The 24,990-nt window shown below is 42.2% G+C and overlaps 1 protein-coding gene across 1 annotated transcript; it reads right to left on the reverse strand.

Annotated features, from left to right (window-relative positions):
• Window positions 1–1,250: 1,250 nt before the first annotated feature.
• On the reverse strand, window positions 1,251–24,821 carry SAMHD1 (SAM and HD domain containing deoxynucleoside triphosphate triphosphohydrolase 1). Its single transcript, XM_084538440.1, has 16 exons — window positions 24,587–24,821; window positions 24,440–24,506; window positions 20,783–20,852; window positions 18,736–18,896; window positions 17,490–17,605; window positions 16,789–16,859; window positions 15,601–15,756; window positions 13,439–13,539; window positions 13,224–13,332; window positions 12,556–12,647; window positions 10,879–10,994; window positions 7,524–7,663; window positions 4,811–4,906; window positions 3,812–3,916; window positions 3,306–3,443; window positions 1,251–1,734 (listed from the first exon to the last, which is right to left on the reverse strand). Exons 1-16 carry the CDS (start codon window positions 24,777–24,779, stop codon window positions 1,612–1,614), a joined length of 1,854 nt encoding a protein of 617 aa, XP_084394566.1. The 5' UTR covers window positions 24,780–24,821; the 3' UTR covers window positions 1,251–1,611.
• Window positions 24,822–24,990: the final 169 nt, after the last annotated feature.

The following is a 24,990-nucleotide window of genomic DNA, read 5'->3' on the forward strand; positions in this document are numbered from 1 at the left end:
ACTTGATTTCATGTGGATAATGGAGACAAATGCCTTCACTCTACGATGTTATTTCTTGAAGCATAATACATTTTTTAAGAGCTTTTTGAAAGGTCAAGACACCTCCTAATAGCTACCTGGTACACTGCAGATCTGAAATACCATTAAAGATATGAACAGCAGAGGCTGTGCTGCATCACCATTAAACACGTGAGCACAGGTTCATAAGCAGCAGAGCACAGAACAGCTTCTGATTATTTCAAACCAAATCAGTAAAATAGGTGAACATTCATCTCCTTACCTCTTGCCTAATTGCTATCAGTTTCCATGATACAAAAAGACACAGGAAACAATCAGATATGAAAAGTTATACAGTTTTCTTACACAGTGGCTTAGTTTCAAAAGCTTGGCTGTTAAAATTGAATGCTGAACTTGTATTTTCTCATTTCAGATATAAAAATCCAAAGCTTGTTCCAATTTCTGAGCATTACAGAACCTTTGCTTTGGATTTTTAATGTTGAGGGTAGGCTTTTCAAACTTTTAGGTTTTATTTAATGAAAGCAGCCTTCAAATAGAACATCTTACACCTGAGTAAAAAACAAGAGGGAAAAAGTCTTTCTAGTTTGCTTTTCCAATAGGACATTTAGCAACATTCACATTAGTTTGCCCGTAAGGAAAATTGTAAGAACTCTTACAGTTCTACAAGGATGAGAAATATACACAGGAACAGCAATCACAGAGCCAGGAAATACAGGGAAAGGATACAATAACTGAAGGATTCCTGAAGAGCCTGTCTATCTAGTACAGTGAAATGCAGAAACAATGTGCACTTGTGGCTCTGCTCTAGCAGAGGTGCACCGCGCGGCGGCACCCTGACGAGACTCACTAACCATGTAAGAACTGTGTGCATGACCACATACCTTGACAAACATTCAAGTAGCTCTGCTTTCCTGCAACCACTCCCATAATAGAAGTTTTGAGCAGTTTTTGCAGTTCAGTGTAGTAGTAAAAATGTAATATTCAATGTATCAAAAATACACTATAAAAACAATAAAATGCTGCATGTAAGGGCAATGCATTGTTACTTCAATAAAAGCTGCATGGTCACTTTTACAGCAAGAGGTCTGCATCTTCATCAGCTTTTTCAATACCAGGAAAGTAATCTTTGGATATTAAAAAGATTCTTCTCCCCCCCTCCTCTATTTTTTTTTTTTCAAAATTAAGTTTAAAGAGAGCTAGAAGTTTTTCTACTAGCTCAAGTAACATCACAATTACCTTAAGAAAAGATCAGGACTAGAAGGAGCAGTAACACATTTTCAGCACTTCTTGTAATTATGATTTTTTTTTTTTTTTGAAAAAATTAATTTACTCTTGCTGCAACAGTGCCATTACATTCAAAAATAAATGAGAATTGAGTTTTCTCTGCCATAACAGATTACTTGTTAATTTTGTAGAAGTCCATTCTGAATATGCACTTAGTTTAAGTGTCTACATAAGAACATACTGTATTGTAAAATGCATTGCTGCATTGTTCTATGCATTTTTTACAGAGCAGACTGCGTTTTACAAGTTGCCACTGAGGGTCAACTATCTTCTGAAGAAAATAGTTGAATAGTGCAAAAAGGAGAAGTGTTACTTATTGAAAGAAAGCCTTTGCTTGCAACTCGGTTCTGAAGCTGTCTTGAATTCATCCCCACTTCTGTTATTCCAGCTTTGTTTCATTGGAGTTAGATGAGGGGCAATCACATCACCATCCTGTTATTAAAAGTCAGGAAACATTAATGATAACGCATTAATTTTTTCTTTCTATCCTAAACCAGGGGAAAGAGGCTCACTATCAGGCATAGGAGAAAAATTAAATGCAAGGTCCTAGAAGCACTGGAAATTAATAAGTATGGAAGACCATGCATTACAGAGATGGAAACTGCTGTAGTTAGTGGTAGGAACTGACAGGGAAAAAATCCCCCATATATTTGAGAAGCTGGCTTGTATTTTGGGCACTGGTATATGAATTGGAAATATTGTTACAAGCTTTTGTTCCAAATCCCTCCCAGTTTCTAATTTAAATCTATTGCAGTCTACCAGGTGTAGGTGCTTAGAGGTGCCCTTCACCTTCTTAAGGTATATAACAGTACAGTAACCGGTACGGTCTAGGCTGTGGTGCTCAGCCTTGTCAGACCACCTATTTAGTAATAAGGCATTACAAACATTGGAAAGAACAAGCAGAAATAGACTGGTGGGACTATCTTGGCATGTTATATAGGCCCTGGCATGCTGCAGGACATATAAGATGGGTAACTCTGAACCAGAAAAATACAGTTGCCAGGTACAACCATACTCCATGAGCTACAAGCAGAATAAGCCTTTTACTTAATCTATTTGCAAAAAGCCTTTCAGAAATTAACTGCTCTCGTAAGACAGACTTGACTGAGAAAAACTTGATACAACCATAACTGATTGTTTACACTGATATATAATACTGGAAGTATCAGAACATCGTAGTTTTATTAGACAAAGGCCGCCACCTTCCTGCAAGGGGGATGTGATGGGGATGCTGCATCACACATCACCAGTTTACAGCCACAGATGTTACAGGTTTCCCCATAACTTTTGGCAGGAGGAATGCAAAACAAAGCATACCAACTCAGGTTCTCCTTTAGGCTTTCATTTGAATTGCCATGGCAGCTCTTGCACTGTACCCAGGGCAAAACTTCAGATGAGCTGTAACATACAGCCCTTCCTGTCTCTCAGGTGGAAACTTGTATGTCTGAGAACTGACAGAAAAAGTAAGCACAGAACAGCTAAGGCTTTCCAAGCACTCAGACTACAGATTAGTTGCCCAGGGAGTAGAGGTTTGCAAATTTGTTTCCCAGGAATGCTACACTCTGACTCAGATCCAATGGACTGATCATGTATATCCTATCGGAGAGGTAAATTTAACAGCTGGTGAACGGGAAAGAGCCAAAGCAATCAGAAGAATTGATAAGACCACTCTAGATCTTTAAATCTCTCAGTGGCACTTTAAGCATTTGTATGAGGAAACCTGCATCAATACACTAGTGAGTTGCTGCATGGATGTTAACTTTTGTTATAAAAGTATGGCTTTTCAAATCACCTAAGTTAAACGAATGAAAATCCATCACTATTCCAGTGAAACCAGAGCATGTCCAGATGCAAGCCACAACAAAAACAGAAGCTAGGTTAGTGGGAAGCAGCAACGCCACAATGACAAGGCCAAAATCCCTAGAATTTTTTTTATGAACGAGCAAGCTTACAGACAAAGGTAAAAAGCACTAGAACAAGAAAATAACATGCAAATTTGTTACCTGTGGTTTGGTGAAATCCCTCTTTATACACCACTGAACGAAATACTGTTTTGCAGCTGAAACAATATTTGGATCCAGATTTTTGCAATAAACCCGAATAACCTGTTCTGCAAATATCCTGGGTAAAAGCCTTGAAACCTTTGGAATAAAGAACAAATAAGCTTCATTCTTTCTTTAAATTTAGAGTCTAGGGAACTTCAATTTCTTCATCTAAATACAAATTCAAAACAATAAAAACATCTCACTATAATCCATGAGCTTTATCTAAGCAAATTATATTTCTGTAAGAACAAAAGAGTTAAACACTTCATATGTAATGGATGTCGGGACTCCAGTTGACTGTACTCATCTTGTGACATACGCCCAGTATGTCTAAGCAAAGACATGGATTCCACCACCTTTCCACAACTACTGCAAGAACTACCATGAAGGACAGCGATTGCTTCCATTGCAAGCTGTAAAGAAGATCACTTTCAGAAGGCCATTTGAGGAAGATAAAAAACTACCTGTTCTTTACTGATCTTGACAGCCTTGGAAGGATCAGCCTTGCAGTAGAAGAGAACATTATCAATGGGATTCTGATCTTTCATTCCATAATCCATACTGATAACCTTGCATGCAAAACAAATAAAATGACATTTGTTAATGCTTATCATTGGTTTTCTTACAATAAATACAAGTACGTACATACATACTATAGTTCTGTAAATGGCAGTAATAAAAAAAAGAACAGTAATTAACAAATTATTACCTCATAAAACAATCTGGCATTTGCATTTTTTAATCTTTTATTCCACCACCTCTCAAGTCTGCAGCTGCCAGGTGGACCTTTGCATTTGTACCCACCAGCATTCTGAAACACTGCAGTTTCAAAGAGTAAAACCATGCTGCTCCCTCAACACACTGTGCCTTCCTGAGCCACACAACCTGCTCAGACAGCAACAGAGCTTACGGTTTTAAACATGAGGGTTAGCCAACATTACTTACATCTGCTTGGGACACTTTAAATTGCGTGGTCAGAAGAGAGAGAAGGGCCCACTTCCCCATGACGTCAGTTTGTGGGACAATGAAAGTAGTCAGCTACTTTAAAGCTACATAAGTTGCTGTCATTTTCCCCAACCTGAAATGAATCTTCAATGCAAGACAGCTTTAGAAGTGATTTGTGATGTGCTTTGCAAAAAGCCATTCACTAGCTCCCCTGAGAATTAACTGAGAAGAGGGTTTAAGCTATTTGACACTAGCAGACTGCTCAAACTTTGCCCTGTCACAGGCTCCCTCCTTACACTCCTGGTGGCTGGAGACTGCATTGCATGCACCTGGGAGCGACTGCCATGCCCCAGGCATGAGATGCCTGCAGGAATCGCCCTGCCTGTCTTCCTCCCACTGGAGCAAATGGTTCACTCGCCTTCATAAATAATAGCCAGTTGCTGGACTGCTGACTTTAACACCTGTACGTGATCAAGTAGTTTTTACTCTAAGGTCACTCCAAAAGCAGAGATAGTTACATCAACTATGAAGTCTTCAGCTTTTAGATCCACATTTGGAGGATTCTTTTCCGGCTTGGAATTAGCGATGTCATCTGCCAGGCCATCATATTCATCCTGGAAAAAAAAAGACAACAGCTCAGACTGTATTTTTGCATTATCAGGTCAAGACCTAAGCAACAAAGCACATAACAGAATATGGCATGAAACCAAAGCTTTAATTTCTTCATGCTTGACAAACTCTTTCTACAGTAATCTGGTTGTCAGAAGCCTTCTATACCTTCAAAAGCCATAAGTCTACTATTATTGTTTTATTTTTTTAGAAACAAACAAAAAATCAGCTTTATTACTATTTATATCAGCAAATTACTAAGACAGAAAGAGTTTCACACCTGGCAACAGGAAGAAAGGACAGAGCCCATTCAGGATATTGAAGTTCTCATGAAAATAGGAAGTAAATACCTTCAAGCAAATCTTTTACCAACACAAATGTGTTTTTCAGTTAAGATCCCCAAAGGTGAATACTAAATACTTTTAATGGTTTTTTTTTTTGGTTTTTTTTTAGATGTTGGAGGATCTCACCCTCTAATAAAGGTTTTATAACTGCAGTTAAAAAGAAAAGCATTGAAACATAAGTAAACAAAAGCCAAACATGATTAGTGATCAGTGATGAGTTACTAAAAAAAAAATTAAAAAACACAGAAAATAAAACAGAAAAAAAAAAAAAAAAAAACAAAAACAAGATCCTAGACAAGCTTTGGAGGGGAAAGCGAAAGTGGAAATCCACAAGTTTTATCTGGTTTTGGACCTTGAAGACTACTCCCTGCTGAGAGTAAGGTTAAAGCTAAGTGTAGGAGTATGGTGTGGTAGAGAATAGATGTTCATGGAAATGTGTAAGCTCTCTTTAAAAGGCTGTGGCTGGGCAGGAGAGAGAAGTTTGCCTGTTTACCTTTGCCCAGGGCTGCTACATTCTGGGCGAGATGCAAGATTTGATGAAGGAAGATTTCCTGGGAGCACCTGAGACTGAAAGGAGAAAAGCTGAGTGCAGCACAGAGCAGCCAGGGGGCAGGTCCAGAAGGGAAGGAATTCAACAAGCAGGTTTGTCCATTGCAAAGACAGGGAGAAGAGCAGTGAATTGCACACATCGACAGGCTGAAGCACGTGTGGCTTGCTGTGACTCAAGCCAAGGAAAGGTTTAGAACGAGAGCAAGCCTAGAGGAAAGAATCACCAGGAGGTAACTGATGGGAGGCAGCTGGCAGGAGACAGAATATAAGCTTTTTTATTTCTATTCTGCATCATTTATAGATTTTTTTTTTTTTTTTTTTTACATTGCCTATTCCAGTTCATACTAACTGGAAACTGAGCACTCTAGCTACTTGAGATTTTTCCCTTGCTGTGTCCAGCAGGTCATGAAACACAACACTGTTGTCTCTTAAGCAGTAGAACAGACAGCTCCATCTTGTCTGATCACTGCCCATTTTCAGTGCATCAGGGGAAGCAGAGCCTCTAACACTCCTGCAAGGGAAAATCCTCCTCTGCCAAGCCCCCAGCTGATCACCAGAAACTGCAAAATGCTGGCTAGATGTAATTATAAGACCACTAGCAATACCGTCTGCCTTCAGAACAACACACACACACACAAGATTCAACGTCTCAGGCTGGGTTTTCCAAGCAAAAGTTTTTCTTTCCACTAACCAAGCTTCTACAAGGTGCTGTTTGAAGGTAGAGCTCATGCAATTTATACTCCTGCCCATCTCCTTTTTGTTAGGCTATCCTAGACTTCAGAAATTTTACAATCAATATGCAACAACTTCGCACCATGCTGATGTGTGTCTTAGAATGTTTTCCTTCCTCTTCAGTATTTACCCTCACCTTTTTTTTCCCGTATACAGAATCTCTTAACACTACATCTCTTAAACAAAGAACAGAACCCAAGCCTCTCAAGTGATAAGATGAACAAAGCAATAAGGTATTTCCTAGTCTCTCCATAGCCTTGTTCTTTAGAAAAGCTGAGTCATTTTTATTAAAGCTTTCTAGATATTGTCAGGCATTTCAGGAAATTTGGCATGGAAAATTTTGAGCACCAGGGCTGAAGTTTACAGGTTATTAACTTGTCAACACAATATACCACTTTACGAGACCAGGTGAGCCATCAGAAGCAACATTATCTCTAATATAACATTATTTTGGAATAAGACAACAGTAGATAATCCAATGTCTGATGAGTGCTTTGGAAAATAAACACTAGAAAAAAATATAAATGCCCATGTTAAGTATAAAAATCTAACACCAAGAAATTGAGAAAATATTATTCACATTGTTCTCAAAGTAAAGCAAACAAGTTATGATTGAAAACAAAAATATCTTCTAATGTTTGTTGTTATTTTGAAAATTTAAGGAACACAAGATGATAGTAATAACTTTCTAAAATCACTAGACTGTAATAGCATTTTATGCAACAGGGTTTTTCTGAAAATATTCCTGCAATAATCAACTTCTGAGTTTATATCTCTTGCTGTTCTTCTGTCTGTAGATAAAAACCCTCCCCAGTTTTCTGTAATGTCTTCCACATCTCAGCAACATAAAAACAGTGTGGTGGAGATAGAACTTTTGACACTATTTTTTTTTTTAATAACAAGTTTAAAAAAATAGGAAAGAAAAAAAAGAAAGCCAGCAACTTAGAGAATGGTTTTAGAAAGACAGAACTCAGAATCTTCCAGAAATTGATATTACCTTTGGAATTTCATTTACTTTTTCAGGTTGAGTCTCTCCTAGAAACTTGTATAATTCACGCCGTTCTATTTTACGCAAAATTTCTCGTGCCTCATTCAGTTCTGGACGGCTTGAGTGCAGAATTTCCAGGTAGATATTATCTGTCAAAGTTGTATTATTTCAGTTAACTATGTCAAAGTCCAGTGTCACAGCAAAATACACGTACGAGGACAGTGGCTTAACCAGTAAGAAAAACTGCTGATTCAGGAAAAATGCTCACTTTCAGCGAATGTCTGAACATATCAGGTCTGACAACTGAGAATTCTATTCCAATATAATTTTGGATATCATTGTGTTCATAATAAATTTTGACTAAAATCCTAGTTCAATTCTCACCCTTGCAACAAACAATTATTTCACTGGAGGTTGCTTCCTCTTTTTGTTTATCCAGCCTTGGTAAGCAGCACTAACTGCCTCCGGGGGGAAGATGCTTCATCTTATTAAAGAAGAAAGCACTTCTGTTAAATCTTTGGAACTTCTCAGTCTTTGGACAGTGGTAATGAAAGTCCCCCTTCCTGTCTCCACGTGACAGCAAAGTACGCAGTGGCATTTCCACAATGCACATGAGTGGCAAGAGGCAAGTTTCCAGGTTTGCTTGGATGTGCCGTCAGAGCAGAAGGGTTAATTTTGCTGTCCTGAAACCACTGGTGTCAGGATGCTGCTCACCAGTCACACAACCAACACAGCAGCACTCCGTGCACCTGTTTGCATTCCCCAGCCAGGAGTACCTGTGCAGCTGTGACATGCTGAAGGTACAGCTCTGCAACACCCTGCCTGGCACAACAACCAGTTTAAGGAGCTCGCCACACATTGTGTAAGCAAGCTATGAACCACGATTACCAAAACATCTTTACCAAGGGTTATTTTTATGGACAACAAGGTTGATCAAAGTGTTCAATTTCCTCACACGGAACAGCAAAATTTCAGCTTGAAAGAACAGATAATCCATAGAAAATGAGAAGCCCATGAACGCATATATTGTGCAAAGGCGGTAGCAGCAAGGAACTGCTTGCTCTTTCATCCATTACAAAAATTAGAATTTGCTGTCAAATCAGAAACAAATTCAAAAACTAAAGGTGGTTTTTCACTCATCGTGGAAGAAAGTTGGGGAACTTACTGCTGCAGGATCTCACTAGAGGCTTATCATTAGCAAAGATCCAAATGGCAGTTGGACAGTTTCACAGAAGCATTGCTCATCTTGGACTACTGCTACCAAGCCTCCTGTCCTCCCAGATCCCCCAGGTTGGAATCACTGGGTGCAGGGTGCAAGTATCTTGGTTTAAGATGAATAAAATGTACTCATCCTTCTTGATTGACAGTTGTATCTAACATTGACATGCTCCTCTCATCCCTCGTCCCCCTGCACCCAAGGGTCCCACACGGAGCAGATCTCCATGCTGCAGCCCGTGGAGGAGCCCCCAGTGGAGCAGGTGGATGTGGCCTGGAGGAGGCTGCGGCCTGTGAAGAACCCCTGCCAGAGCAGACTCCGGGCCAGAGCTGCAGCCTGGGGAAAGGAGCCCACACAGGAGCAGGAGGCCTAGGGGATGCTGCTGCCCTTAGGGGACCCAGATAGGAGCAGTGTGCTCCTGATGGATGGACCCTGTGGTATGGAGCCCTCTTATTCTTGAAGAGCCACTGTCTGTGGGAAGCCCAGGCAGGATCAGTTCAGAAGGACTGCATCCCATGGGAGGGACCCTGCATAGGAGCAGGGCAAGGGAGTGACTCTGCAGGAGCGGCAGAGGCGAAGCGCCACAGACTGACCCCCCCATTCCCCTGTGCTGTTCAGGGTGAGGAGGTGAAAGAGGATGGATGGGGGGAAGGTGGTTTTAGTTTGTTTTCTTTGTCTCTTATTTCTCTAGCTTGTTAATAATAGATAATAAATTTCTCTAATCTCCCTACATTGAATGTTTTGCCCATGATAATTGTTGAGTGATCTCCCTGTCCTTATCTCAACCCCTAAGCCCTTTTCGTTCTATTTTCTTCCCCTTTTCTTTTGAAGAGGGGGAGTGAAAGAGTGGTTGTGGTAGATCTCAGCTGCCCAGCCGGGTAAAACCACCACTAGGGTCATTAACATAAGACTCTTAACATGACACAGATTATGGCACACAGGAACATCTGCAACTGTGCCCTTAGCTTCTGTCACCTTGTCCATGGAGCAAAAACAGAAATTCCTGAGCCTCTCTGCTGACCAGCAAAGGCTTGATGATGGAAACTCAAGAAAGTAGCTCTGGGAATCCTTGTGAGCTGTAGCTCCCAGATGGAGCAAGATCTGACAGTTCTTGGGAGCACCTTTCTGCAGGGTCTGTAGCATCCTCTGCCCTGCAGTCACCCCAGCCACAAAACCCTGAGTGCAGCAGGGTTCATGGTGTACACTCTGGCCTCCATTCCAAATGCTACACAAAACCAGTAGTGGGATGCCATGGCACTGAACACCAACCAGAGGAACTTGTGGCGAAGACCAGGAGGGGCAGACAAATCCAATACACAGCACTGGTGGGAAGATGGTGAACTACATGATAGAGAACATTGAATTTAGTAATTTCTGTAAGCATTTGTTCCTCACAACACTGACCCAGACCTTGGAGAACCAACTTCCAGCAGCCAGACTATTTTTTCAGGAAACCCTCACAAGCCTTAACTCATCTGCATAACTACATAATCACACTGCAATTTCCCCACATCTCTAAGTAGCCTGTTGCTCCTTGTACTTACCCTACGAGAATAATTCTCACAAGCTCTTGACTAAGCAACCAGAAACTTTCAGCAATCAAATAATTTGTTCACATATTCCATTTTCTTCAGATGCATTTACAATCAGGGTTACAGTGCCTCAAACAAATTAAATCAGATTCCATCTGAGCCCTTTGAAACCTGTCTCAGGGTTAGTTTCCCACAATGAAACAAGCGCAGTACTTGTCTACCTGATGGAGTTAGATGTAGTATCACTCTGACGTGACCTACATCCCACTTGTAGCAAGTACAACAAACCTAGGGCACAGGCATGACTGCCTGACAGCACTGCTCACAATAAGCTAGACTTGAATGCATGCAGAATATCAGAAGTTGGTGCACCTCTCTCTCACCATAAACATAAAGGTAATTTAAGCTAGAAGGTTTTGCTTTCTCAGCAAGATGTGAGAGCACAGAGAGTTTCAGGTCTGACCTACCATCTGTGCACAAAAGCGATGCTTGAAGAATCCTCATCATGGGCAAGGACCTACTGTGCCAACAGTTCTACAAACTAGAAAAAACAGTCCTATTCTAACAGACACTCATGTTCTGTCACTTTAAAAAAAAAAAAATTGAGCATGCTTACCAGTTAGCTTAGTGTAGGCTTCCATATCTTCCATTGCTGTAGAAATCCGGTACGATTTTCCTTTAGAGCCTTCTATTTCAAAAAAGTGGTCTGCTTTCTGAAAGGCTTCTGTAATCCTAGTTTGAGGCAAAAGTAAGACTTCAGTATCATTTAGCTTAGTGATACGGTTTAGTGGAGGACTTGTTAGTGTTAGGTCAGAGGTTGGATGATCTTGAAGTCTCTTCCAACCTAGAAATTCTGTGATTATCTTTAAACACTTTATTGCTTAAGAGTCAAAACAAAAAAAATGCTTTAGCACACAATAAATAGGAGACTAATTAAACTGCATCCTAAACACGCAGTAGAGCCTGACCGCATTGCAATATGTCCTATTTCCATGCTGCCATTGCACATTTCAGCAGTCTTTCCATTTATTGAAAATAGATTCAGAGCAGACCTTAACTTTATTTCAAGAAATGTCCACTTTTTTCTGCTTCAGAGTATGAGCTTGATAATGCTCACATGGCTGCAGAGCCTTGCAAGACAGTGACAGTCAGTCAGCTGCAGTGAGGCTACCTCATAGATGACCACATCCTTTTTACAGACCTATTGCTCCAGAAGTTAATAGAGTGAACACAAAGCTTCGTAAAACCCATGTATGTGCAGTATTTTTTCAGTCGGGAAAACCTAATGCTCTAAAGGTCAAGTTTTTCCAAAGCTCTCAGTACACTTGCTGTCATTTCTAGGTTGTATGCTCACTTGGTTGGATAGGCTGTTATAATTATGGTAAGCCAAGAACTACATTCCCTGGCTGTTCTGTTTTACTTCTTACACATAGGTCCTACCAAACCTTAGGATTTTTAGCCAATGTAACTGACTGCTCCAAAGAACCACTGCACAATGAGCAGCAGATTGTGAAATGAAACCATTCACAAGTAATTTTTGTATTGTATAACCCTCTACATTGCTTTTTCCAAACTCAGCAGATGCTTACTCAGCAAGACCATTATTTGGGGATACCAATATTTCTTCTGCTTTTGAAAAAAAATAAAAATAAGAACATTACCAGGAAACTTCTATAGATATAAAGAGAAGTACAAATGCTGGTAGGTAACCAAATTGATCCTGAACAATTCCTGCTGTGGCATTACACGAAGACAGGTAAGCTTGCTCCTTATTTTGGTCTGCTAGTAATCTTAACATTAACCAGTCATTAACCAGTCAGTTTGAGTCTAACACTCTCTTTAACATGTAGATAAAGATTCAATCTGCTTCTAGTCGAATTTCCTGTGGAAGGATAATGCTGTCTGGCCAACCCTACTTCCTGTTCCTTTTGTTGTTTTTGCCTTTTTGTTGTTGTTGCTTTTTTATTATTATTTTTAATTATATATTTATACAGTGCTTAGAGTGTCAAGAAGTCTGTATACAGTATAAGGTCTCCCCAAAGCCTTCTCTTCTCTAGGGGCTAAATAACACCAGCTCTCTCAGTCTTCCTAGGAGATGTGCTCCAGCTCTCTGATAGTCCTTGCGGCCCTCCTCTGGACCTGCTCTAACAGATCCAGATTTTGGTTATGCAGCCCAGTGACTGTACATATGTACATGTCACATCTTATGGATTAGTTGAAGATTCTAAACGGATATACAGTTTCAAAAAAATTAAAATAGATGATGTGCAAGAAAAGGATGTATAATACTTGCATTATTTCAATGATGTTGCCAATCTTATGCTGGTATGCTCGTCGATGCAGGCAATTCCGTGTGTGGAACATATCATACAAATTTCCAACTTCCTGAATCAAAAAAAAAAAAGAAAAGAAAAAGAATCTTTTACTTTTCGCATTGTCTCAACTGCAAAACTAAAACAATTTTGGAATCAAACGAATTGATGTTTTTCATTTGCTGCAGAGCAGAATACTTATTTTTCACAATTTATAAATGTTGAAATAGACTCAAGCCATGGAAGAGCTTGGCAGTGACCCCAGACAACCCAGACAGAGAAGAGCACTTCTAGCTGCTTCAAAAGCCCCACATTCACATCTTGTTCAGAAGAGCAGAGCAGGAGCACACCCAATTGGTGATCATCTACTCACCCTCAGAAGGACTCGCCACATGCCCTTCCAGAGGCTAGCCTCATCCCTCCCCTCCTGAGACTGGTAAATTCTGCCAGCAGCTCCCAGAGCAGCAACTACTTCATCCTCTTGGGCTGCAGAGCATCCATCTAGCAGCCCCCTTCAATGCAGCACGTGGCTGCACCACCCTGCCCAATTCTGGCTGGCTTTACCGTGCCTTAGCTGTCTGCAACCTGCTGATACACCTCACATGTATTTTGCTACTGAGTGCTGCCTCAGCTCACACACACTGCTTACCTTGTCACGGGCACAGATATGCTTCTCGTTTTCTACTTCACAGACCCGAGTGAATTTAATTAACCGCCTATAATCAAAATTATTCTGGATTCCTAGGTGATGGCAATCCCTAAAAACATTCCACAGAAAATGCTTAACAATGAGCTCATACTTGTAAATATTGCAACATTGTTTTAGTAGGAATTTAATAAAAACAGAAACTGTAAGATTTGTACCTTGCAAAATAATCCCATTTGTCAACATCAATGCCATTTTTTTTGTTAGCTACTATCTCATACAGGAAACTCTTCTCCTTTGGTCGACCATGGTAAGGCCACTAATAGCACAGGAACCAAGAACAAAAATCAGAAATAAGAAATTAAATGCTGTGAGAAATGTTGGAATATTTTTAAAAGACTGTGCCAATACATATTTTCTTGCCTATGGTAAACATCCAACCCCAAACTAATGAAGAACAAAGACAATAGAAGAGCTTTCAAAAGCTATGCTGGGCATTAGAAATCCAGAACAAGGGCGTAAGCAGATGATTTCCCAGAATATCCGGAAGAAAAAAGGTCACGTACACTACAAGTACTTAATTTTCCACTCTACTAAAAGCAAACGGAGCTCTGAAATGCAAAAAACAACATGTAACAACAGAGGGGAAGAGGTTGGAATTACTTAACCTTCAGAGGAATTAATTAAACCCACACACATCACTGTCTTGCAGTCTTCTGCGATCTCTGCAATCAGCTATACAACTTTATAGAACGTACTTTTAAAACAATTATTTAGATTAAAAAAAATAATAATTGTTCAAACTGCCAGCTACTTAAACTCCTAGGCCACAAACGAGGAATGATTCAGCCATGGTGCAAACAGGAAATCGACACCAAAATAATAAAATACAAATTACACATAAATATTTCCTTAAACATTTAATGATTCTTTAGTTAAACAAAGATTGCCATAAACTGGCCTTGAAATTTGGGAGAGGGAAGTGGGGGGGATTATCTAAGATATATACAAACAGATACCATGGTTTTAATTTTAACTGCATTGCAGATATATTAAAATTAAAGTGAGTAAGAATGGAAATGTGTAAACAGCAAGGAGAGCACTTCAGGCATAATATTCTGTACTGATCACAAAATGCTGTTACAGGGACAATGAACAGGAGCACAGCTCCCAAGAGTAAAATTGAGAAATGCATTGTTTTCTTCAGGACCAGATGGCCTACTGCAAGGTGACATCATCACAACACGGGCACTCATCAACAGAAGAGCCTGTACTCTGCTGAAACCACAACCCAAATGACCTCCAGCAGAAAATTGCAACCTAACACCAGGAGGATGTCCAGGTTGGCACAGATCACATTTGACATTCCTTTTCCTGTTATTCTGCTGGAAAGTAGGCATAAAGTCCAAATGAGAAAAAATAGACAATGGGCAAGAACTTGGCCCAAGATCAATGGTAGCAGCAGGCAGCAAGTTTTGTGTTCAGACGACTGCAAATGGGTACAATCAATTGCATGGCTTTCCATATTGCCCTCCTGTTAGATCTCAGACTGAGTTTTTTTATGCCAAGTTCCCTATGCTTTGTCATTGGAGCACTCCAGTACACATGGTAGCACTACACAAGAGAAAATAACGGGTAAGTGCTAACATTTATGGGTGATGCTTGGGACAATATGCAAGTTTTTATTAGGACCTGATTGTCATGACAGATCTCCCACTGGTGGGCTCTTAATTATGGTAGCAACTGAATGGATATCCTTGAAGAGATGACAAGAGCTGTAAAATTAAGAGTGATGACGTGATTCTTTTATAGAGTTACAAAGATTATTAATGATGATCTCTTCTTCCTTGTCTCGAGGCAAGCCATTTCTTCAAGTCTTATCCCTGCCTCTGTATGTGTTACTGCAATAAATCCAAACATTTTGCTACTGTCATCAAAGATAATGAGGCTCTGGCACTCACCATATAATTGGGCTGTGCTTTGCAGCACTCACTGCCTCATCTCTGCCAGTTCTCAGTTCTGTTATCTATTATTGGATTGTTAACCTAAACTGTGTTTTCTTTGTATGGCCACTTAAAAACATGACCTCATTACCAGCACCTTCAATGTATCCAGTAAATGCACTTCCTCTAATCTGAAGGCTTTGAGGCAAGAACTTTACAGGAAGATGTGAGCACGTAACATAGCAAAACTACCACCAAAGGAAAAAAAAATAAAATAGCGCTCTTCTCTAGAATCCCTCCTGCAAGGAGTCTCACAATTTACTAGGTCTTCACAAAAACGGAGAAAATAAATTGTAAGAAAAGCAAAAATTATCTACTCTAGTAGTAAAATGTAAGACATTTGTTGGAATAACCACAGTAGAAATACAGTGACTCACCGATTTCTCACAAATGTTTTCATCGATAGGCCCTCCTATTTGTTCCTTGATGAAGATCATATCTTCTTCCAGGACAAGACCATATGACTTCATGACTTCTTCTAGTCCATTGGATGTGACTAAGTGCTCAAACATTTTAACAGAAGCAGTTTCGTGCTGTGAAAAATACGTGAACATTACATTACAAAGTTCATGCACCTTTCCTGTGGTGACACAGCTTTCTCCTAACCCTGGAAGGGCACTTGAGCATGGGAATGTGAATGTGGGTCATTCGCTGTTCATTTTGTATCTACACAACAGAAAAACATCCTGTCTACAGAGTCCAGAAACAAGCTCTTCCACTGAGAACGCTTAATTATACATTTTTAACAAACAGCAGTGACTGTTACAGTGTAAAAAAAACAAAAGCAAACAAAAAAAATAACCAAGTCTGCTGTACAGTAAATTAACAAGTTTACTCAGCTGATTTTCCTAGTATTTAATAGCTGACAAAAACCTGAAACGAATGTGTTACATTTTATTAAGAGAAAACAGCCCTCGAAGCTGTTCAAAGTTTCAGAAAATTTGAATTCTAAACACTGTATAAAATATCCTGGCTTTGAACCAACATCTTAAACTGAAAAGGAACCTTCCAGTTGTTTCGCACCTGTAAAATACGTGCTGGAGAAAGCTAGCACTACATATTTTAAGGTATGATGCAGGCTTAAAATGATGAGTGAAGCCGTAATGAGTTCTGCCTCTTTAGTACCTCACCACAGGGAATGACAAGACACAGACATTTCTTTTTCCCAGTGACACCCAGTGAGAGGTGGTGGAGGACATGCTTACACAAACACGTCTCAAGACATTACACAGCAGCTCAAGAGCATTTTCACCTTCAGGGAGGAGATGCTGGTGACAAATGTCACCAGCCCTCACTTACTTATCACCCCTCTATTTCACTAGTAAGGTTGTATCTGTTCACAGTCACACTAACAGGGCAGATATTCCCCAAACAAACAAAAGAACAAGAAAATCAATATAAGACCATGAAACCATTTTCTGTTTTTCAGTTATACCACGAAAACGATGCAATAAGAAAACACGATGGTCACTATATGCTCCCAAACATTGGTAATCTTTAAAGATCATTTATCTTCCCTTTAAGAATGCGAGTCTTCTTTTTTACTTTAGTATTGAAATGCCTACCTTCCACTTCAAACCTTCACGAGCGAGTGGAATAAATCTTCCATCAAACATGTGTGAAAATGGTCCGTGACCTTAGATATAAAGATTATGCAGGTTTAATCTGAGACATGGCTGTCAATAAAAATATCTTGAGCAAGCTGAGAATCTGCATTCTCTTGTATTTTATTTGATCTTGACATCATCTATGAAGAAGACTCAACTACAGCAAGTACACCTCACTAACACGTCACCTTAAACACTACTGCACTTAACATAGATGGTTCCATTACTGACACCATAGGGAAGTATTGCAGTAACACCAAGTACATTAATTGCTCTGTACCAGCTCTGAAGAAAATAAACAGCATTATAAATGAATAACAAATTTGGAAAGGGTCACTAATTTTCTCTCTGAGATATTACTGGAGGTTTTGAGAGATTTGAGAACATCACGGAAGGAAGCACTTGACCACTGAAGAAGAACTGTAAAATACCATATGAAAACAACACAAAAAACTGGCTAAGAGTGGCTACATATTCACCAAGTGGATTTGCCTCTACAGAGGTACTCTGAACCCAACAGGAACAGATTAATCCTGTCTTGGAAGATGGTCATGAACTGAGAAGCCTGAAACAGCTCTCGTGTTCTGCTCTCACAGCCAACTCTTCCTTCAGGTTAGCTTTCAAAAAGAAACAGGCCAACTCAACTGTTGCTCGCTTACCCAAATCATGACAAAGACCCGCAATTTCTACACAGAGGATGTCTCGTTGGGTTATATCCAATTCTGGTTGTCTCTCCTTCAGTGCACGTACCAGGCATCCTGCTAGGTACCCCACCCTGTCGCAGGACAAAAATAAATAAATAAGTAAGAGGAAGTGAATATAATAGCATTTTAGCTTGAACAGGAAAATAGCAGTTCACCTATTCTATGTTGCTACTTTAAGACACAGATTTGTCTGAAACATAGCACACAACATGTAATGAAAACCTGACCTGCAAAATGATCAGAGAAACATTTTTTTTTTCCTGTAGTAGAGCTTTAGCCATCAGTAACGCATCTGAATGCAAAAAAAGCAAGAGATAACATGCCCAAAACATGGAAGAAACAGTATCTTAACATGGTACTCAGACAGCTCTAAGCAGATCCTGCATTTTCTTCTTTCCCATAAACACATGAGTTAAAATCTGCCTTCTGTTTTGCTTCCAGTTTAAACTTCCTCAGAGTTCTCCCCTTAATTAAAGCAAAGCTTCAGGTATTTCCAACCTTGCAGACATTTGCTTTCTTACAGTCATTATGGCCTCAAAACTTTACAGGAACACAAGACTCCCCTAGCAGATTGACCTACTCTATACAGAATCACAGAAATGTAGGGGTTGGAAGGGACCTCCAGAGATTATCAGGTCCAACTCCCCTGCCAAAGCAGGTTTGCTAGAGCAGGCTGCCCAAGTAGGTGCCCACCTACTTTCTCTTTAACTTATATTACTAATAGCCTGACAATTTGGCATCGACTGCATGAGGCACACTTAAGTACAAATGCAAACATTACAACTAAAGCCCATTTTATTTGTTCTGGGAAATCTAAGGGGATTGCATCTGTCTGACAGTTCATTTATAGCAGCCTCAGTACTCTTCCCAGGCTTATGCTTTTAAACTCAATTTTCAGCTGGGGAGAACATACAGCACTCACAGTCTCTAATGTGCATTACCAGAAGGAAAAATAAAGGTGGAAAGCATTGATCCATATTGGGAGTTTCTTTATCTCTCTTTGGTAAATGAAGTCCAAGAGAACAGCCTATAGTCACGAAGGATAAACAAAAAGATTCATGTGACAGAAAATGCCACCACAACAGTATTCATAAACCCTCAAAGGTAAGTAATGTACCTTGGCTGGCACTCCACACCAGCGGAACCAATCTCAGGGAAATATAAATACAAGAGACGTGCATACAAGACTATGTTACCTTACCCTAAAGAGTGTTCAAAGCGGTTGTGAGAGGCTCCTGGAAAAACAAAGTAAGTGCCACCCAGCTGCTTAATGTATCGCAGGCGCTGAAACTGAGGTGTGTCAATGATGCGAACCAGAAGAGGGTGCATTTCAATATGCCCATGAACTGGATCATTAAAAACCTACAAAAGCCAAACAACAATGCAATCAACACTTAAAATATGACTTTGAAAATAAACAGGCACAAAGGTAAAGGGTACCTAGTAGGGTCAGGTATTTGGTGGGAGAGGTGGTATTGGTGATCACTTGATTTCACCTTTAAAATAGGCATATCCTGTCTATCCTATACCGAGATTTATCCTGGAGAGCTGCTTAGGCATGACATCAGAAAAGACAAAGCTGTGCATTTCAGGTGGTGAGGGAATTCCAGACAAAAGTCTCTAAAAGTCTTACTTGCATTTGTTTAATTCCAATATTTAACACTTGAGAAAACTGCCTAGCTACATCTGCTATTCCACTTAAAGGAAGGTACTGCAATACATGTCTGTGATCATAGAACGGTTTGGGTTGGAAGGGACCTTAAAGATCACTCAGTTCTAAGCCCCTGCCATGGGCAGGAACAGCTCCCACCAGGCCAGGCTGCCCAAAGCCCCATCCAGCCTGGCCTTGAACATGCCCAGGGATGGGGCATCCACAGCTTCTCTGGGCAACCTGTTCCAGTGCCTCACCACCCTGAGTGAAGAATTTCTTCCTTACATCTATTCTAAACATGCACATTTTTAGTTTAAAGCCACTACCCCTGGTCCTACCACTACATTCCCTGACAAAGAGTCCCTTACCAGCTTTCCTGCAGCCCCGTTAGGTACTGTAGGGCTGCTATAAGGTCTCTCCGGACCTTTCTCTTCTCCAGGCAGAACAGCCCCAGCTCTCTCGGCCTTCATAGAAGAGGTGCTCCAACCCTCTGATCATTCTCATGGCCCTCCATTGGACTCACTTCTACAGGTCCATGCCCTTCTTGTGCTGGGGACCCACCCCAGAGCTGAACACAGAGCTTCAGGTGGGGTTTCACGAGAGCAGAGCAGAGCGGGAAAATCCCCTCCCCTACACCCTGCAGCCCAGGATACAGATGGCTTTCTGGGCTGCAAACTCACATTGCCGGCTCGTGTTGAGCTTCTCATCAACCAACACCCTCAAGTCCTTCTCCTCAGGGCTGCTCTCAATACCCAATAAGAAGTGTCTGGTTTGACACTGCTTGTTGTTGTTTTTTTTTTTTTTTAAAAAAAAGGTGAGATTTTGCAGGGTGGAAATTATGATTCTATTTTTTTTTTCATAAAAGGAAACGCAAAACCCAAGACAAACAAAATCTGAAGAAGTACTCCCTGATTACCTCTAGGTTTGCATTATCTGAACAATGACTTCTACAATAACATAAATACATAGATTTAATCCTTGCATCAGAAGAGAACATAAAGCCATTTCATGATACACTTATCTCAGTAAAATACTGAGTCAAATAAGTTTTTTTTTTTCCATGTTCTCTCTACTCCTGTTGCCAAACTGGCAGTGCTGCAGTCAGATGCACAGACAGCAGAGGAATGCATGCTGATGGGCTGTCCTGGCCTGGGTTAAACTAACACACACCACTGTGAAAAACTGTCAGACACCACAAGCAGTGGAAGCGAGAAGAAGCCTGTTAACACAGTCCTGAGGCTAAACTAACAAAAATCAAGAAGGGGACACTCCACAAGACAGAAGATGTGAAAGGAGAGCTTCTCACATTTCAAACAACAGCTCATTTGCTCATCCAATCTCCCACAACCACCAGGTGCCCACATCAAGCTCTTAACTGCTCATTTTAACAATTTTTCTGGTTAACATGGTTTTTGAAAGAACATTGACTATCGAGAAGAAGGGCTTGGAGCGTGCTGCTCTGCAAAGGAAAAGCACCACTGCAGTGCTGGCTGGCAGGACAGAGCCAACAGGAGGGGAAGCAGAAAGACACAGGCAGATCACTGCAATTGCCAGCAGGGCGGTGGAAGCAGAGTCCCCCAGGCAGCACCACTGTTACCTTCATTATGTCCACTGTCTGTCTCAGTTTGTTCAGGCAGGCGAGCACCTTCAATCTCTCAGCTGGGAGGCTAGAAATAAAATAATAACAGTTTGAAAGCAAAGTTTGGTAGGTATTTTCCTTGACAGTATATATGGAATTACTTGTGTGAGTTCATATTACTCTGATGTGCATTAACTCTTTTATGGACATACAGATTTTGTGGCCTTTTCATAGTAATATTGAAATATTGATCTTTTGTTAACTCTGCCTTCAGGTTTCGTCCTTGGGCAAACTGGTTTTGGCCGCAGTACAACAGCAAACACTTTACCACTAGAAAACACAGTATGTTACCTTTTGCACTCTTCAGCAGTTAACCATTCTTAGTACAGCTTTACAACAGTCTTTGCATTTAAGGTTTAACAGAAATTAATACCATAAAATGTCAACTATTAACAAAAACAAATACAGCCAGATGCACTGAATATTTTCATCTCTATCATTTAATAATTCACAGTCCATAAAAATATTAAATGCATATGATGCCTGAGCTCCTGGTGAGTTTTTTTGTTTGTTTTAAACAGTTTGTATCCCTGTCCCCAGCAAAGGAGTTCTTGGCTGCAGCCCGGGCTGCTGTCACTTGCAAGCCTTCAGCTGCCTCTGCTCGAGAGCAAGATAAAAAGCACTGGCAGTGATGCTCAGAGCAGCATGTTACTTCACACCTCGAGCAGCTCAACCTGTAGGAATGGTCACAAACTCTCAGATAATTACAAGGGAGATCCTGAACGAGGCCACTATTTACAGGGCAAAAGAAAACAGCTAAAACTGAAGACAAGAGGAGGACAACCTGCATAAGCCTGTCCTTCTCCGCTATGATAAGATGAAGAACTTGGGCGTGGTGGAAGAGCAAAGGAACTCTTTTGCAGCCACCAAAACTGAACCTTGCACATATCTATCTTCATGCTTCCAGGAAACAAAATTGCAACAGCTCTTTGAAATCTGTCCAGAAAATGGGACCAAGGACATTCAACTGCTGTGGGTAAGAAACACATAACGTTTGCAACTATGTCTGGCTAACTTGGACAGGATGAATGCTTGGGGTGCACCCTCTAAAACAGTTCAGGATTTAAAAAGTAACACCAAACCTGATATAAAAAGATGACCCCCACTTTACTAATTACAGCTGAGGGGTCTTTGGGGGATATCACTTAAAAGCATGCTAGTAATGCTGATCAAATGTCACAATCATGTTTTTGAAAGAGCCATAATACAGCAGGAGGTACACTGACACCATCATACAGCCATGCCATCAGATAACAACTGCTCAACAGGACAGTTTGGGTCAGACAAAGTATATGAGCTTAGTCACATTTACGGGAAGGTGATGCAATGCAAAGCAGTACCAAGCATTAAGCAAGTATTAAGCACTTCTCCTCCCAGTGCTGGGTACATGGCACAGCGTTGGTTGGAAGCACCTGACTGTACTTTTAAGTGCCACAGAAATTCAGGAGCAAGGAGAATCTTCACTGGAAAATTATCAGGTACGTACAGGGGATGGCACACGGGCATCTACCCACTACTACTTGAGAAGTGACTGCAGCTACAGAAACAGCAAAGGACACATCCGTGCTATTTACACTGGAGTTTGTTATACAACTAATTGTGCAAATGTTGTCCACAAAGAGCATAGCCAGATGTGCTCTTTTCTTTTTTCCCCTCCAGAAACTCACCTCTCACAGGGTTGTATTACACATTGCTAACACAGCTCTCTACACTGTAGGACACATCTGATGGAGGTGCCCCTGGCCAGACTGTTGCTGCAGATGGATGCTACAGAGGCAGGGAAGTCCATGCCTGACCTACCTACCAGTCACTGGCTCCTGCCTCCAGGAACGCTGACCCCACTTTGGGGCTTGGTCTCCCGAAGACAAAGCATATTGCCAGTATGGTCATGGTGAGCATAAAATCACAAAGAGCTCTTTAGTGATCTTCAGAGAAAGAAGAACAGCAAGGAGTTGTTTACATTGTGCCTACACGATAGGACTGCCTCAACCAGAAGACTGCAAACAACTCATATTTTAATACAGTTTTCTCAGGGTGTGGCTGATGTAGTTCTTCAAACTGCCCTTAAAGCAGCTGTCTTAAGGGTGAACACTTCCATTTCCCCATCCATTCCCCTCCACCCACGCCCTCCCTTGCACCACAGACAAGGAAGAAAAAAAAAAAAAACAAAAAAAACAAACAGCCCCTCTCCTGCACCCATCAGGAACTGAACTATTCCAGAGATGTCAACCAGACAGCTTCACTCACCACCCATATTTAACATGCATCACACCTCATTCTGCACAGAACATCCACTTCTAGGAGCAGGAGAATGCGTAGACAACCCATAGCTCAGCCTCCAGGCCCCTGCTGTCCCAACCTCTCCTCTCTGTATGTCTGAGAATGACAGGGAACTATACTCTAAGTGTGCAGTCATTACTGGTCTGACACTGATAAATTATTAAAGTTATTGGAGGACATGACATGCAATGGAAAAAAGCACAGGAAAGATCACCCTTCATTGCAAAGCCAAGCAGAAGTTATATATATATAAAAAAAAAGCAAACAGCTCCAGCAATTTCTCATCCAATTGAGAGTATTTTCAGCTCAACAGAATCGAGATGTCAGGCTGCAAGGAAGTAAACACCTTACAGTACAAAACTTGCCAACACATCATTCTATATGCCCCATTCAGTTTCTGCACCGACTGGGAGCTATCCACGGCCGTTTGGCTCCACACTGCACCAGCAGGACTCAACCTACACACTCCCAAGGAGCCTTGAAGCAGCTTCTGTCTCTCCTGTACATACAAGCAGCCAGCATGGGCACATGCTGCTCAAACAGGCACCGAGGTACTGAAAGCAGCCAGCCTTCCGGTGGCGTAGAAACAGAAACCACTCTCTGCTTGTTCTGTCAGCAAAAAAAAGGCCTTTGGAAACAGAAACTAAGAAAGCCTTTCGCCACCTTCCTTGCGATTCCACACCATTCCTACCTGCACACTTAAAACCATTCTCACAAAACCCAAAACCATCTTATTACTGACTTCTGCCAACGTCTTACCTCCTCCAAAGCACGACCCTTCTGCCTTGTCACCTTGTGCCTCGCCACCTCTCCTTTCCCTGCCAGTGGACACACCCGGACACTCGCTCTCAGATCACACCCTCCTCAAGCTGACAGCACTCTGCCCCAGCCAAATCTCTAGACATCGTAGAGGTGTCTAGAGATCATCCTCGGCACACTGTTAGCTCCGGCAACCTTACCTGCAGGCAGCCAACCCACACACAAGCACAGCTCTGCACTTGAGCACGCCTGCCAAATAACCACACCGGGAACTGCCCTGGTACCGCTAACCACAACAATAGAAAACAACGTGAGAGGAGCAGAGGAGCTGGAGATAGGCGCAGGGGGAAGACCCCAGGGCGCAGCCCGGTCCCTCAGACAGGCAGGACCTTCATCTCCCCTTCTGCTTCTGGAGAGGAAGGGAGCTCCTTCAGCACCCGAGCACCGACCGGGCGTGCAGGAGCTGCCGCTGCCCTGCCTGCTGAGGGCAGTGCCCCCTTCCCAGGCTCCAGGGGCTGCTCCGGGACCCCCCTTCCCACAGCCCCCACCCCCCAGCCCGCCCCGCGCCCCTCTCACCAGACACCTGCGACCTCGAGCGCGCAGGCGGGCAGGTCCAGCAGCATGGCCCCGGTGACGTCGCTCTCTGCGGGAACAAGCAGGCGGTGAGCGGCGCGGGGAGAGCCAGCACCCCCTTTTTTTTCCCCCCCTCCCGGTCACCGTTACCTCGGAAGCGGCTGAGGACGGGCTCAGCCACGCCGCTGCGCGAGAGGTGCTGGCAGAGCCGCTCCGTGTCCCACAGCCGCGGGTCGCCGTCGGCACCGCCACCACCACCGGGGCTGCCGGGCCCCTCGGCCGGGTCCTGGTGCCGCGCACGCTTGGCCGGAGTCTCGGCCCACCCCGCCGCCGGGCTGCCCATGGCGCTGCCGCCGCCGCCGCCGCCGCCCCGCAGCCGCAGCGCCCGCTCCGCTCCGCGCCCGCCCCGCCGTGACGTCAGCACCGCGCGGCGCGGCCCCCGGCCCCGGCCCCGGCCCCGCCACCGCCTCCGCGCGCCAGCGGGCGGGAAGCGCCGCGTGGCGCCAGGCGCTAGCCCCGCCCCGCCTCATGAGAGGGCCCCCCCTGAACAGAGC

The sequence above is a fragment of the Aythya ferina genome (assembly GCF_964211825.1).
Source record: "Aythya ferina genome assembly, chromosome: 16".
NCBI lineage: Eukaryota > Metazoa > Chordata > Aves > Anseriformes > Anatidae > Aythya > Aythya ferina.